At 37.7% G+C, this 15,934-nt stretch overlaps 1 protein-coding gene across 1 annotated transcript in view; it reads left to right on the top strand.

The window, feature by feature from the left end:
• The first annotated feature begins 243 nt into the window (after positions 1-243).
• ADAL (adenosine deaminase-like) overlaps positions 244-15,934 on the top strand; it is a 36,132-nt gene continuing 20,441 nt past the window's right edge. Inside the window, exons 1-6 of the mRNA XM_006831721.1 lie at positions 244-306; positions 655-785; positions 6,726-6,786; positions 10,708-10,795; positions 13,404-13,485; positions 14,018-14,144. Of these exons, the coding sequence (XP_006831784.1) occupies positions 244-306; positions 655-785; positions 6,726-6,786; positions 10,708-10,795; positions 13,404-13,485; positions 14,018-14,144 (552 nt within the window). The remainder of the gene's footprint in view (positions 307-654; positions 786-6,725; positions 6,787-10,707; positions 10,796-13,403; positions 13,486-14,017; positions 14,145-15,934) is intronic.

Below are 15,934 nucleotides of genomic sequence, written 5' to 3'. Positions count from 1 at the left end.
GTTGGGGGGTTTCTAGCTTTTAAAGAATAAATTAGCAAAATTCTGTTTCTTTGCTTTTATCTGGAAATGTTCACAATTGTTAACATAGATAAATAAATCTGAGCCTGTAGCTGCATCTACAACTGCCCTTAACAAAATGTGTGAAAGTAAAGCAATTGGAAGGAAATTTAGAACCCCAGAACTTGCTGACTGAAATGCATTGTATTGTTTAGAGAAGGACTTTTGTTTTCCTGCTAAATCATAATGGAAGTAGAAGAACGGCAACAAGCATGGAAGAAGAAATTTTACTTGGAATTACCAAAAGTGGTGAGAATTCAATCACACAATTTTTGAGTGGTTGCTAATTATAATGACTTTTCTGTTGTTTCTTTTTATAGAAAAGTCAATAATAGAATTTGTAAATAGAGTTTAAATTTAGAGTAAAACTTTTAAACAGTAAGAACTTTTAAATTTAGAGTACAGTTTTAAGTTTTAAAAAATTTCAAGTAAAAGCTTTATAAGTTGTATAACTAAATCTAATGGGCAGCTTGCCTAGTATAAACTTAAGCGTAAAAACTTAAATTTAGAGTTTTAGGTTAAATTTAAGTTTGAACCTGGTATGATGCTATGAAGCAATGGATATTTGATAATTATTTGCTGATTGTATACTCATAGGAACTTCATGCCCACTTGAATGGATCTATGAGTTCTAAAACCATGAGGAAATTAATAGCCAAGAAGCCAGATCTTAAAATAAATGATCAAATGACCGTGATTGACAAGGGAAAGAAGAGAACGTTAGTAGAGTAAGTTTGGGGAGGTTATACTTTTTTTTGTTTTCAACTTTTTATTGTGAATTGAGTGAAGGTTCACAGAGCAGATCATCAGTTTTACATTCAACAAACCATACACTTTGGTTCACTATATGGTTGTAATCCCCTCCATGTACCAACAGTTAATAGCATCTACCGCTATTCACTTTACTGCATTTCTCCTTGTATTTCCCACTACCTTCATCTTCCTTTGCTAACCTCCTTCTTGTTGTATATTGTCTGCTCTGCCACCTGTGTTAACTTGTGTCTACCCTCTAGCCCATGAATAATTTTCCTTCCCACTCCTCTCCTGTAACTATCATAGATTATTTCTTTTACCAAGAAAACCTTTTCTTAACTTTTTAGAGCACTGGCCTAAACACAGGAGCTCTGGTAGCATAGTGGTTACGAATCGGGCTGTGAACCACAAGGTTAGCAGTTCGAAACTACCAACGGTTCTGCGGGCTGTGAACCACAAGGTTAGCAGTTCGAAACTACCAACGGTTCTGTGGGATAACGATGAGTCATTCTGCTCCCGTAAAGATTTAAAGCCTCGGAAACCCTGTACAGGGTCGCTATGTGTCGGAACCGACTCCACGGCACACAACAACAAGTCTCATACAATGTTTGCCCTTCTGTGATTGACTAATTTCACTCAACATAATGTCCTCCAGGTTCAACTATGTTGTGAGTTATTTCACAGATTCATCCTCAACATTTTGTAGTATTAATGTGTGTATACGCACCAGAGTTTAACCATTCTTCTGTAGAAGGGCATTTAGGCTGTCTCCATCTGATATATAACTTGTAGACAGCATATTGAAGGATCCTGTTTTCTTACTCATTTTGCTCTTTATGTCTCTTGACTGGTACATTGAATCCATTTACATTTAGTGTAATTATCATTAGGTATGAATTGATTGTGTGGGTTGTTGTTGTTTTGTGTATGTGTTGTTTTTTTGTGTATGCTGCTGGATTCTTTGTTCCCTATAACTTCCTATGCTAAGTTCATTTTGTTTGAAGGTTTTCTTGTCATTCTAATTTCTGTTGTGTTAATGTTTAATAAATAGTTTTTATTTCCCTTTTTAAATTTTCATGTACAGATATATTTTTTTCCTTGAGGTTACCCTGTAATGTATTAGTTTTTCCCTACTTAAAAGTCTTTTATCTTGAAATCTATTTGACTTCCTTGCCATTTGGAAGTCTGTATCTACACTGTTCTTTCTTTTTGCTTTGTGGTTGACTTCTTTATACAATGATATCTCTGGTTCCCTATTTTCAGCCTTGTAGGTTTATTTTACTTTAAATACTTACATATCTGGATTGAGTTCTGGATGGTGTTGTCATGTATGATAAACTCAGGTTGTTGCCTGCAACTGTTGCTTCTCTGTCCAAAGAACACCCTTTAGTATTCTTTGTAAAGTTGGTCTGGTTGTTACAAATTCCTTTAATTTCTGTCTATCAGGAAATGCCCTAATTTCACTATCATATTTAAGGGATATCTTTGCTGAGTATGAGATTCTTGGTTGGCAGTCTTTCTTTTCAGAATTTTGTATATGTCATTCCATTACCTTCTTTCCTGCATGGTTTCTGCTGAGAAATCCAAGCTTAGTCTTATTGGTTCTCCTGTGTAGGTAACTTTTCATTTTTTCTAAGCTGTTCTCAATATTCTTTCTTTGTCTTTAATTTTGGAAAGTTTGATTGTGATATGTCTTGGTGATTTCATGTTTGGGGTTCGTTCAGCTTTCTGTATGCTTATATTCTCATCTTTCATGATGTTAGGGAAGTTTTCTTCCAACAGCTTTTGGATAATTTTCTCTGTGCCTATCTGTTTTCTGTCTTGGAATTCTAATCACCTGTAAGTTGTTCCTCTTCGTGGTGTCCCACATAACTCTTAGACTTTCTTTGGGTTCTACATTCTTTTTTCTGACTGTTCTTCTAGCAGAGTAGTATCTCTTCAAGCTCACTAATTCAGGCTTTCATTGCTTTATTTCTACTCCTTTGCCTTTTCAATGAATTGTCCTTTTTTTAGATGTTAGTATTAATCTTTGGATTTATAATTGTAGGTTTTATGTTGTTTTAAAATCTGCATTTATTTTGTCTGTTTGTTCTTGTAGTGTTTTCCTGAATTCTTCCGAAGTTTTTATTGTATTCTCCTTGCTTTCCTCAATCTTTCTGTAGATCCTTTGAAGGTACCTAATTATCAGTCTTTCACATTATTTTACAGTTGATTCTATTACCTTTTCTTCCTCAGAAACATCTTCTGGCTCTGCCTCTTGGTCATTTGTTTGAGCCATTCCTTCTTGTTTCTTTGTGTGAGCTAAAATTGTTTGTTGTCTGCAGAGCATTGTGGGGTTGTATTTGTAAAAACAAGTACATTTGTTGGGCCTGAGGGGAGAAATATCTAGAATGCACCTGCAATTCAAGGAACCCACGACATAATTGTGAAAGGGATGTGACAGCAGAGTTCCTGGCCCTAGATAGAATTCCTGTAGGCCTCAGTGTTATCTAGATTGTGGGGGCCCTTTTTGAAGCTGGTTTCCATGTCTGTTGGGACCACAGGGAAGCTGAGGGCAGGGTGACTGGTTAAATGCTGGTCTGGTGACTCTGCGGGTTTTGTAGGTCTTGAGCTGAGCCCACCTGAGTGCAGTCACCAAAGTGGCACACCAGAGTGGCGCAGCTGGCCTTCTCACACTGGTGTGGCTCCTAACCTTGTGGCTCTGAACTCCTGGAGAGTGGGGTCTGCACTGGGGTTGGATGAGGGTGGGAGTTGTCCATACTTCCCGTCATCAGCAGAGCATGGGGAAAAAGAAGAAATCACATCTTTTCTAATGCTTGCTCGAATCTGCTCTGCCAGGTCTTCCTCCACTGCCATAGCAGCTCACAAGATGGTTGAGCTGCATTTGGCCAACTGTTCACCAGTCAGTCTCTCTCTCACCACCCCTACTTAGCCTCTCCTCCTAGCAAGCACTCCATCTGCCTCTCTAACCTTTCTTCTGAAGTTCAGGGGGCCAGAATTTACATCTGTTCCTGTTTTATTTTGACCTTCGTATAAGTGTGTATGCCAACTCTGACCAACTTGCCCAAAGTCTGACCATACTTTTTGAGATCATAAGTAGTGTGTACTGCTGGTGTAATGGGTTATGAGTTTGGCTGCTAACCATAAAGTCAGCAGTTCAAATAATACCAGTCATTCCATGGGAGAAAGATGAGGCTTTCTGCTCCCATAAAGATTTACAGCCTCAGGTCGCTATAAGTTAGAACCGACTCAATAGCTCACCATCACCACCACCACCAAGTAGTATGTAAAAATTCAGATTTTAGTAGTTAAATGAATAGGTAGCCCTCTGGTAAGGAGAGTATAATTTGACATACAGTATATTTTTCCAGTTGTCAAACTATTGGCAATATATTTAATGATTTATATTGTTTGTGAAATTGTACTATATTGGGATAATCTTTAGACTTGAAAATGCAGACTTCTGAATACCCCTCCCCCCATTGTTTGCTGTAACTAGCAAGGAATAGGGAAAGGGCATCTGTTATTTCACACTTACAAATACCCTTAATATTTTCTTTTCAGCTATTTGATGATCTTTCCAGAGCAATGTAATTTTGTGTGTGTGTGTGTGTGTGTGTGTGTGTGTGAGTTTATTGCAGCTTTATTTAAATAACTAAAAACTGGGAACTACCCAAATGTGCTCACAAGAGAATGGCTAGGTAAATTGTCTCATTTTCATATAATGGAATACTGTAAAAAAAAAAGAAAGAAAGGGGTAAAAAACCTACAAACTGCTGATACACATAACATCAAAAGAATATAAATTCAGCTTTTATCGTGTTCTGTTGTTCATCAAGTCAGTTTTGATCTATACTGACCCTATGTACAACTGAACCACACACTGCCTGGTGCTGCGCCATCCTCACAGTTGCTTAGGTGGGAGCCCATTGCTGCTGCCACTGTGCTAATCCATCTCTTTGGGGGTCTCCCTCTTTTTCACTGTTCTTCCACTTTAATAAGCATGATGTCCTTATCCAGGGATTGGTCTCTTCTGATAATATGTCCAAAGTATGAGAGACAAAGTCTGGCAATCTTGGCTTCTAAAGAGCATTCTGATTGTACTTCTTCCAACACAGACTTTGTTATTTGTTCTTCTGGCAGTCATGGTACATTTAATATTTTTCTCCAACACCGTAACTCAAATGCATCAAGTTGTCTACAGTCTTCTGTATTCATTGACCAACTTTCACAAGCATATAAGGTTATTGAAAATACCATGACTTGAGTCAGGCGCACCGTAATCCTCAAACTGATATCTTTGCTCTTGAACGCTTTAAAGAGGTCTTGTACAGCAGATTTGCCTAATGCAGTATAATGTTTGATTCTTGACTGCAGCTTCCATGAGTGTTGATAGTGAATCCAAGCAAAATGAAGTCTAGACAACATCAATCTTTTCACCATTTATCATGACGCTATTTACTGACCAAGTAGTGAGAATTTTTGTTTTCTTTGCATTGAGGTAGAACCCACACTGAAGGCTGTGGTCTTTGATCTTTATCAGTAAGTATTTTAAGTTCTCTTCACTTTCAGCAAGCAGGGTTGTATCATCTGCATATCACAGGTTATTAATGTGTCTTTCTCCAATCCTGATACCTTATTTTTCTTCATATAATCCAGTTTCTCAGATTATTTGCTGAGTATACAGATTGAATAAGTATGGTGAAAGAATACAACCCTGGCACACATCTTTCCTGACTTTAAACCTTTCGGTGTTCCCTTGTTCTGATCTAACAGCTGCCTTTTAGTCTATGTATAGGTCCCTCATGAGCACAATGAAATGTTCTGGAATGCTCATTCTCCACAAGTTGCCCATAGTCTGTAGTGATCCACACAATCCAAAGTATTTACATAGTCAGTAAAGCACAGGTAAACATCTTTCTGGTATTCTCTGCTTTCAGCCAAGATCCATCTGATGTCAGCAGTGATATCCCTCATTCCACGTCCTCGCCTGAATCGGACTTGAACCTCAGGCAGTTCCCTGTCAATGTATTGTTGCAGCCATTTAAAAATTATCTTTTGCAAAATTTTACTTGCATGGGATATTGAAGATAGTGTCCAGTTGTTTCCACATTGCATTGGCTCACTTTGCTTTGAAATAGGCACTCAATCTGGGTCTTTTCCAGTCATTGCCCACGTAGCTATCTTTAAAAAATCTTGACTTAGATGAGTGACTGCCTCCAGTGCTACCTCATTTTGTTAAAAGATTTTAATTTATATTTCATCAATTTCTTGAGCCAAGACAAGCTTGCTCTTGCCAATGCCATCAGTATACATTAGGCTTCTTCCTTCAGTACCATTGGCTCTTGATCATATGCTGCCTCTTGAAATAGTTAAACCAGAGTAATGTAATTTTTAAAAAACTCATTCTGTAGTTCTTTTTAAGTGTATGTTCTTGTGAAGTGCCATTGAGTCGGTTTCGACTCATAGCAACCTAGTATATGGTTTCCAAGGAGCGGCTGGTGGGTTTGAACTACTAGCCTTTTGGTTAGCAGTCCAGTACTTACCCTACACCACTATACCAGGATTCCATTTTAAATATATATTGTTTTTGTTAATTGCTGTCAAGTCGGTTCCGACTCTTAGCAACCCTGTATAGGGTTTTGGAGGAACAGCTGGTTGGTTTGAACTGCCGACCTTGTGGTTTGCACTCTAGTGCTGATCTTATGGCATCACACCAGGAGTCCCTTTTAAGTATAAAGTTACTATTAGTATATAGTTACTATTAATCTAAAAGCTATGTATTAGGTGCACTCTTAGGCAGTAGGCAGCGTGTCAGTCTCATAAAAGCTATGTATTAATTCAGCTCAGTGAATTTCTCTTGAATTCAGCTTTTGATGACTAGGGTATGTTTGAAGTTTTCATTTATGTTGCAGATGTTTCCAGATGTTTCAACTTATTCATCAGCTTACTACTAGCCCTGAAGACATTTTAATGGTGAGATCTTAATGCTATTTTGGGAATGGTTTAAATTTTAATGTATGCCCTTCTATTGTTATATATGATCTTTTGCTTTTATCAGTAATCTGATGAAAAATATTTTCTGCTTTATTTAAGGCATACCTTCTCAAAACCATTGTTAGGTGTTTGCTCATGAACCAAAATGAAAACTAACATCTGTTAAATAGGAAACAATTTGGAGGAGAAAATTTAGTCCTATTTTTCATGGTTGGCATATTATATGAAATATTTGACCACAGGTGGTATGTATTGCATATAAGACTTTCAACTGAATTGGTAGACGTTATAGAGAATGAATAAGTTCAAGAAATGCTTAGAGATTGAGTGACCAATCTTTAGCAAATTGATACAGGAAAATTGTGTCTTTTTTCTGGGAATGAAGGACTGTTGGGTGGCACTTTTCTCTAAAATTCCACGATACTAGAATCTGACATGAAAGACTGGCCTCTATCATTGATCTGACCAGATGTCATTTTGTAAATGGAGAGAAGTAAAATTGGATCAAGAAGAAAGTACAAAGTAAGAAGTATTATTACCTGAGTTTCGGGAGAACACACTAAACCGGTCAAGTAGGAATTTTCTTCCTTGGTCAAGATTGATCCTCATGATAAGCCATGAGTAAATGAATCAATCAACTTTTGGAGAATGATTAACTTTAGTTCATCAAAAGCTAAGTGCCCATAATGTTCTAGGCACTGGGCTAAGGACTATGAGATACACGATAGATCAGCATAGATTCTGATTGTGAAGAATTTATAGTAAGAATGGAGAGACAGGCCCATAAGCAGATAAATGCAGTATAACATTGTAAAATCTGTGTCGGAGACATGCACAGTGATTTATATAGGAACTTAAAGAGGCATTTCTTAATCAGCCACTGAATAGATCTGAAGGTAAGTCAAAAAAGTATTGCTACTAGGTTCCAGTTCATACATTATTGTTGTTGTTAGGTGTCATCAAGTTAAAGTGTGTTTAAACTTGTCCCAGCAACAAGTAGATGGCTGTAGACAAGTTCCCTCAGTAATACTTAATTCCATTGTTGTTGTGAAGTGCTGTGGAGTCAGTTCTGACTCATAACGACCCTGTATAGGGTTTCTGAGGAGAGGCTGGTGAGCCTGGACTACAGACCTTGCAATTGAAATGGCTTTGCAGTCTGGCACATTAACCCCCAGTGCCACACCAGGAGTCCTTAGGTTCATTAGGGTGTCTTACAAAAAAAAAAACTTTTTGTGTGGTGGAAGAAAATGATTTTGAGGTTAGGACTAAAAACACATTTTTAACAAAGCTTAAGTGGACTTCTTCCCAAATCATTGAAGCTTTGCAACAAGTTTACAAGAATGCTGCCTCACTTAAAACAACAGTTTTTAGATGGATGAAGTATTTTAAGGAAGGCTGTGAAGTCCTCAAAGGTGAATTCAAGGCAGAGAGGTCAGTTTAGAAGGTTATGGTAAAACCATTTAAAAAAATCCAATGGTGTTATCTTGGAGATTTTCTCAAAGGACACAACGTTTATATGGTCTTATTATGAAGAAGTTTTCAGAATATTGAAAAATACATTGGTTAAAAAAAAAAGACTAAGAAAGTTGCATTGAGGACTCCCCCCGACAGTGTACTTGTTCATTCTTCAAGGGTGGCAAGGGCTAGCCTACAAGAATTTGGTTGGAAACCTTACCCATTCCACCCTACAAGCCTGATCTTAACCCTTCAGACTGCTTTTTGTTCCCTAAATTGAACATTTAAAAGGAGTCCCTTGAGGATGCTAAAGTATGCTGTTTTAACAGGGTGAAGATCAAACACAGATGTCTTTGGGGAAGGGTTGTTGTTGTAAAGTGCCATAGAGTCGGTTCCAACCCGTAGCAACCCTGTATAAGGGTTTCTGAAGAGCAGCTGGTAAGCTTGAACCTCCAACCTTACGGTTTAAACCAGCTTTGCCGTCTAGCGTATTAAGCCACAGCACTGTACCAGGGAAGAAGGGTCAGAAAGATGGAAATAACACCTTCAGAATTTAAGACCTCAATGGTGGATATGTCGAGAAACAGGAGGGTCACATTTTGATATTTTGTTTAATAGAGGTTTCAAAGGTTTTTATGATTTTGTAGGAATACTTTTTAAGCTACCTGCATACTACTGAATACTACTAGTAATGCTCACCACTGGGGCTCTAGTCTCATTTTTTGTTTTGCAAAACATGAAATTTCACATTCTGAGAGCTTGATACTCTCTGGGTATTATAATACCATGTTCATTATTTCGTTCCTTACAAAGTTGGTGAAAAACTATTAAAATGAGTTATGGAGTTAAAATTCTCTACTTATTTCTACTCTAAAAAACCAAACAAACAACAAAACAAAAAAAACTAAACCCATTGCCTTCAAGTTGATTCTGACTCATAAAGCCCCTGTTATTGTTGTTGTTAAGTGCCATCGAGTTGATTCCAACCCATAGTGATCCTGCATAGGGTTTCCAAGGAGCAGCTGGTGAGCTTGAACTGCCGCTGTAAACTGCTGCTATGATTTTCAAGACTGTAAATCTCTGTGGAAACTGCCTACCTCATCTTGCTTCTGCGAAGCAGCTGGTAGTTACCCACTAACCTTTTAGTTAAAAGCCGAGCCCTTACCCACTGCACCATCAGGACTCTTTAGCAGGTGATTGTTGTTGATAAGTGCCTTCAAATCAGTTCCAACCCGTAATAACCCTGAATAGGGTTTCCTAAAAGCAGCTGGTGAGCTTGAACTGCCAATCTTGCTGTTCAAATGACTTTGCAGTCCAGTGCATTTACCCACAGCATCGTACCAGAAAGTCCACATATGAACCATCTGTGAAGTAAAACAAGAGACTGTTTATTTGTAAGTATGAGGATCACTCAAAACTCCAGATGATTTGGGTGTAAGATTGGATTGTAACTGAAACAATAAATTTCTCAACCGACATTGTTGAGGCCAGACCTGGTATTGCAACAAGTTCACCAAGATAGTGCCATTTTATTGTTGTTGTTAAATGCCGTTGTATAATTCTGACCCATAGTGACTCTGTATAGGGTTTCCAAGGAGCAGCTGGTGAGCTTGAACCACCAACCTTGCAGTTAAAACGACTTTGCAGTCTGGTGCATTAACCCGCAATGCCATTAAGGTTAGGACACCAGGACACCAATAATAAAGATTAATTACAGCAGATTGTCACAGCTTTCCTGGCATACGACTTTTCTAAAATTTGGTCTGTTTAAGATTGATGACAGAGAAGAAAAAATTCTTTCAGCCTTTAGATTTTTTTTATCCTTGTCACTCAGTGATTTTGGGGTTGCCAAAATTTCTGCTACATTGGACACAATTTTACACATCTTTTATCACCTACTTTCTGTGACTAAGAGGAATTTTCCTAAGTGTTCTTTGGAAAGACTTAAACCCTGTCTGAAGAATTTACTGACAATTACAACTTAGTCCTAAACAATTTAATAAGAACCTTCAGCCATGACTCAAAATGGTATATCATTAATGTGTAATTATTTTATAAGCTGTCTGTTTCCATGTGTACCTTATTGTGTACTGCACACACATAGGTTTTTTTTATTTCTATTTTACCTCATTTCTCTGCTTTATAAATCTGTTTTTTGAAAACTAGGAAAGAGAGAAATGGTTAAAAGGAATAAACAAACAGAAGGTGTAAATAATGTGCAGATGTAGGTTTAATGGAAATGAGGGGAGTGATGGGAGCTATTTGAAGTGCTGCAGCTCAGTTAGGTCTCCTCCAGATACATTACAAAGCAAGTAATCTCACCGTGTGGGAGACTTCCAACAGTACTTGCAAATCTTATTTAATGAATGCAGTAAAGCTATAACGCTTTGCACTTTAATTGGGAGCCATACATTATCATCAATGCTGTTTAACCTTTATTGTCAGGTTACAAAAGATGTCATTAAAGAATTTGCAGATGATGGTGTCAAGTACCTGGAACTGAGGAGCACACCCAGAAGAGAAAATGCCACTGGTAGAATTTAATTATTTCTTAGTGAATGCATTATCCCTTTCTCATGTGCTTTGATAATTCATGTGTGTGCAAGTTACGAGTGTGAAGCACTTTACACTCTTGTATTGCTCTCTGTTTTTATGAGTAATTGTAGAGTTAACAATTCAAATTGTTTTTCCTGGAGAAGATATATATTAATGAGTGAGTTATGCTTAACTAAAAAAGTAGAAAAGTCAGGTATATCTGTAAAAGAAGGGAAAAAAAGCCTACAAAATTTTCTTTTGTTCTTCCTTACTTGTTTTGTTCGCTCTGTGCAAAGACCAGTTGCTCCTTATAGTTGAGTTGTTCTCAAGCAGAGGTTTATTCTTGCTCCGTACGTCTAGTGAACTCAAGAGACAATGCCACTGAGTGGGTGCAGAACCAAGGTTTAGAGCAGCCACTAACATAGAAGCTATTCAGTCACTCATTAGGGAACAGTAGTAGTTTCTTAGGCCAGAAGCAAGATATGTTGTGGTAAAACCTCTCAGGATGGAGATGTACAGATCTGATGTAGTCTGGAGAAATTTCTTTTCTTTTTTTTTTTTTTCAAGTTTTTATTGTGAATTGAGTGAAGGTTTATAGGGCACATCATCAGTTTACATTCAACAAATCATATACTTTGTTCGTGTCATTACAATGATTATAATCCCCTCCATGCACCATCAGTTAACAGTATTTCTCTCTATTCATTTTAGCTCTCTCTTTTTAAAAAAACACTCAGGCATATATAATAATTTACACCACCAAAGGGCACATTCTGTAAGTCTGCCTCCTGGCCACCATGATTCTAGAATCCTCAGCTGCTCCCTCTCTCCATGTCCCCATCTCTGCCTCCATCTCTGGTGTCCCTGCTTCCCTGGATGAGGTCCCGCCTTCTGCTTGTACTCTTCTCCCTTGATGGTCCTAGGGTCCTCTGTTTCTGTAAGATTAACCACTCCCCTGTTTTTGTTACAAAATTTCTACATTTATAATTGTGATGTCACAATTAGTCATGATAACAATTATTCACTATTGAATCATAAGAATCTTATCCCCATCTCTTTTCACCAGACCCATCTAGACAAGATGAAAACTATTCAGTGGGGACTCTATCTTCCTTCACACACTCTTAAACTAAATTCCCTCTTGAAACCTTGTAAGCAGTCAGTGTCTTTATCGCCCCTTCATTTTAGGTAGCCATTGTCTAAGTTGCCCGTCCCTATCTACCCTGTTTACCGAGGGGATAGATAGCGTTGATACTTGATGTGAAGACTCCTTCCCTCTCTGTTGGTATTTTGAGCTACTACATCCATGAGTATAGGTCAAGTTCATCAAATTGTAGAAATTTATCATTTCCTTTATCAAAAAAAAATTTTTTTTTTTAATCTTCCTGTAGTCGAGTTCTGATTTTCAAGCCATCAAGGCTAAGTCAGTTGAATACTATCTGCAAGTTTGAGTGTTCTTGTGCCTCTCCCCTCACTTCATATCAGCTGGATGCTTCACTCTCAGCTCTAGCTCTCTGTGGCTATGTCCTTGTCCCTGAGCTCAGGTGTCCGTAGGTCTCACCACACTTTAGACTGCCTAGCCCTTCCTCTTCTCTCTCTCATCTTCAGGTCAACAGGAGAACTATTGGTATACTGATGAGTGTGGTGAAAGGGAAGGACAGAAGAAACCTTCCAATTAATAGAGCTGATTTGCTCTTTTTAAGAATGGATATTCAAAAGGAGGTTGTTAACCTAAGTCTACAACAAATATGGGAATGTTTAAATACAAGTTAACGGAATATTATGCAACCATTAAAAATACTTGCAAGCACACTTTAATGACACAGGAAACTGCTCAGAATATAGTGACAAATGGCTGATGAGAGTACAAATACCCTCTATAACATCTCTTCTATTTAAAATGCATATATGCATATACTTAGAAAAACAAAGACAATAGTTATCTCTAGGCAGTGGTATTACAATTTATTTTTCTCTTTCTCTATAATTTTCTGTGTTTTACTAGCCATTTTTCACCAAAGTAAGCATTTTATAATCAGAAGGGAGGGGTATTTTAGAGAAGGTTGTTGTGGAGAGCCTTTTTCTGAGCCTCCCAGAAGAGGAGAACTTGAACACCAAGCTATAGAGGACATTTCTGGTACCCTAGAAGAAACTCTGCCTCTGAGCAGAATTGAGAAGCAAGGAATCTAAGATGGGATTTTATTTTCTGGACCAGCAGAAAATAACATGCTAATAGAGAAAATACACCCTTTTTTATACATACTTTTTTTTCCCCATTTCATTTTTCAAATACTTACCTTTCTTTGACATTTGTTAGCAAAAATGTAGCTTAACTCATCTTGATGCCCTTGTCACAACATAAAGTGAAAATGTAATTGTTAATATAGGGAGTGTTACTGTGATGCTGTGGGCTAATGCATCAGACTGCAAAGTTGTTTGAACTGCAAGGTTGGTGGTTCAAACTCATCAGCTGCTCCTTGGAAACCCTATACAGGGTTGCTATGGGTCGGAATTGACTCAGTGGCACTTAAGAACAACAACAACGGTGTTAAAGGATCGAGTCATTGATAATCTCCTTACACACATTTTCTGTGTCTCCTTTTCAGGAATGACTAAAAGGACTTATGTGGAATCTATACTTGAGGGCATAAAACAAGCCAAAGAAGAAAACTTAGACATTGATGTTAGGTAAGAAGCATTGCACTAACATTCTTTGTAGGTATCACTTAAAAAATCAGGACATGATATTTTACTGTCTGGATCCCAAGTATAATGGATTTTATAAATCAGCACATAAATGATTTCTTTCTTCCAGTAGAAAAAATAGAATCAAGATCTGTGTTTATCTAATATTGAGAATGTAGTTATGAATTTATTTCTTCAACAAATAAATACTAAGAGAAGGGGAGACTAGCTATAGATTAGAAGAGTTTTAAGAGATACATTGGCCAACACGTGTGTATCTAATTTGAGTCTTAAATCAAGCAAACTGTCAAAGACAAATGAATATCAAAATCAGATGTGAAATCATTTGAAATTTAAATACTGACTAGATATTTGATGCTACTTTAGGAATCTATGTCTCATTCCTCTGGCCATGTAAATTCATGTTGTCTAGGCTTCAGTCAGGCTGTGATTTTTCTAGAAAGATGTATTCCATTTAATCTGTCATGCTTTCTCATCTATTCATTTTCTGCTGTTTTTTTTTTCTGGGTTAAAGGTATTTGATAGCAATCGACAGAAGAGGTGGACCTTTAGTAGCCAAGGAGACTGTTAAACTTGCTAAAGAGTTCTTCCTTTCTAGTGAGGAGACAGTCCTTGGCCTTGACCTCAGTGGAGACCCTACAGTAAGTTATTTTTTCAGAGATATATTTTATTTAAACAGTGGGATTAGCTTGGAGCATCCTGTATTCTCCAGAGGGTATAGCAAAGAAACCCCTTCCTGCCCTGGTCTAGAGCAGCTGTTCTTTTTTTTTTTTAATTTTTTAAAATTTTATTTTAAGCTTTTATTATGAATTATGTGATAGTTTACATGGCAGAACATCAATTTAGCACTCAACCAATCATATTTTGTTTCATTGCAATGATTACGATCCCTTCCATGCACCATTGGTTAACGATATTTGCCCCTCTCTATTCCCTCCTTTTTTTTTTTCTGTTTTCATGTACACAAAACACACAGGAATATATAATCATTTAAACAATCAAAGAGTGCATTTTACAAGCTAGCCTCTTGCCTGCAGACACAAGCCTTTCTCTTTCCATGAGTCCTCAGGTGCTCTCTTCCTCCATGCCATCACTTCTGTCTCTGTCTCAGGTGTTGCTGCTTCTCTGGTGAGGATCCCATGCTCCACTAATGCCCTTCCCTCTTGATTGTCCTAGGGTCCTTTTCTGTTCCTGTAATATAAGATTAACTACTCCCCCTTTTTTGTTACACGTCTTCTACCTTTATAGTTGTGACAATCACTGTTAGTCATAATAACAATTATTATTGAGTCAAAAGAATCCTATACCCATCTCCTTTCACCAGACCCATCTAGACAAGATGAAAACTATTCAGTGGGGATTCTACCCTCCCCCCTCGCTCTGAAACTAAACTCCCTCTTGAAAACTTGTACGCCAGCCACTTTGTGCCTGAATAGCACCCCTATTCTACCCCTGCATTTAATTTTTTTTTATTTTTAAAGGTTTTTATTATGGATTGAGTGAAAGTTTACAGGGCACATCATCAGTTTCACATTCAACCATTCATATAACTTGTTTCATTACATTGATTATAATCCCCTCCATATATCACCAGTTAACAGTGTTTCTCTCTATCCTCTTCAGCTTTTTTTGTGGGGGTGGGGGAAACTTGCCTTTTTGGAATTTACTGTCTCGGATTTTAGGGAAGGTTTTTACATTTATCTGTGGATATCCAGGGCTCATGTATGAGATTACTAACAAGCATAACTGAGTAATCGGATGAGGGACAGTTTGCTATGTCTGTTAGGTGGCTAAAGTCTGATCCTCAGAGCCTATGGTTTGGACGGTCAACAACGCTTGGTGAAGGGCTGACTTTTCATGTCTTGATGGTTCCTAGGTGAACAGCTTGCTTGTTCTTGTGATAACCAGTCTGCTTTTTTCTCTCCTACTGATCATTCAAGAAGTATCTTCTTGAAAGATACTTCCACTAGCTTCTCCATGTTGGTCTGCATGTCCTTTCAAGTGGGAATGTCCCACCGTAGAGGGTTCTGGATGGAGCTCAGGATTTCATCTAAGGGCTCATTCTCTACAAAGGCTCAACAAGAAGCCTATTTCACTCCCTTTAGGTATTCCAATCAGTTATAGGCTATAGAGCAGCTATTCTTAACCTGGGTTCTGAGAGAGCATTAAGTACCCTTTGAAAATACAAACAAACCACACACACACACACCCAAACAGATTTACACAACAATTTTCTGCATTCTTAAAGTATCACACAGCTAGTACCTGTCTACCTATGTTACCTGAAATCAGGGGTGTGCCCTCTGTAACAAAGCCAATTTAGCTATACCAAGTGAGGAGATAGAAGAGAGTTTGTTTATGCATAATCTGGAAAATGGACAGAGTTTTAGTGCTCCCTAAATGTTAGCTTCAAATGTATCTGGCTAACACA

Source organism: Chrysochloris asiatica, unplaced genomic scaffold (genome assembly GCF_000296735.1).
Source record: "Chrysochloris asiatica unplaced genomic scaffold, ChrAsi1.0 scaffold00004, whole genome shotgun sequence".
NCBI classification, from domain to species: domain Eukaryota; kingdom Metazoa; phylum Chordata; class Mammalia; order Afrosoricida; family Chrysochloridae; genus Chrysochloris; species Chrysochloris asiatica.
Note: the sequence above shows the minus strand (reverse complement) of the source record. Positions and strands in the feature narration are given on the sequence as shown.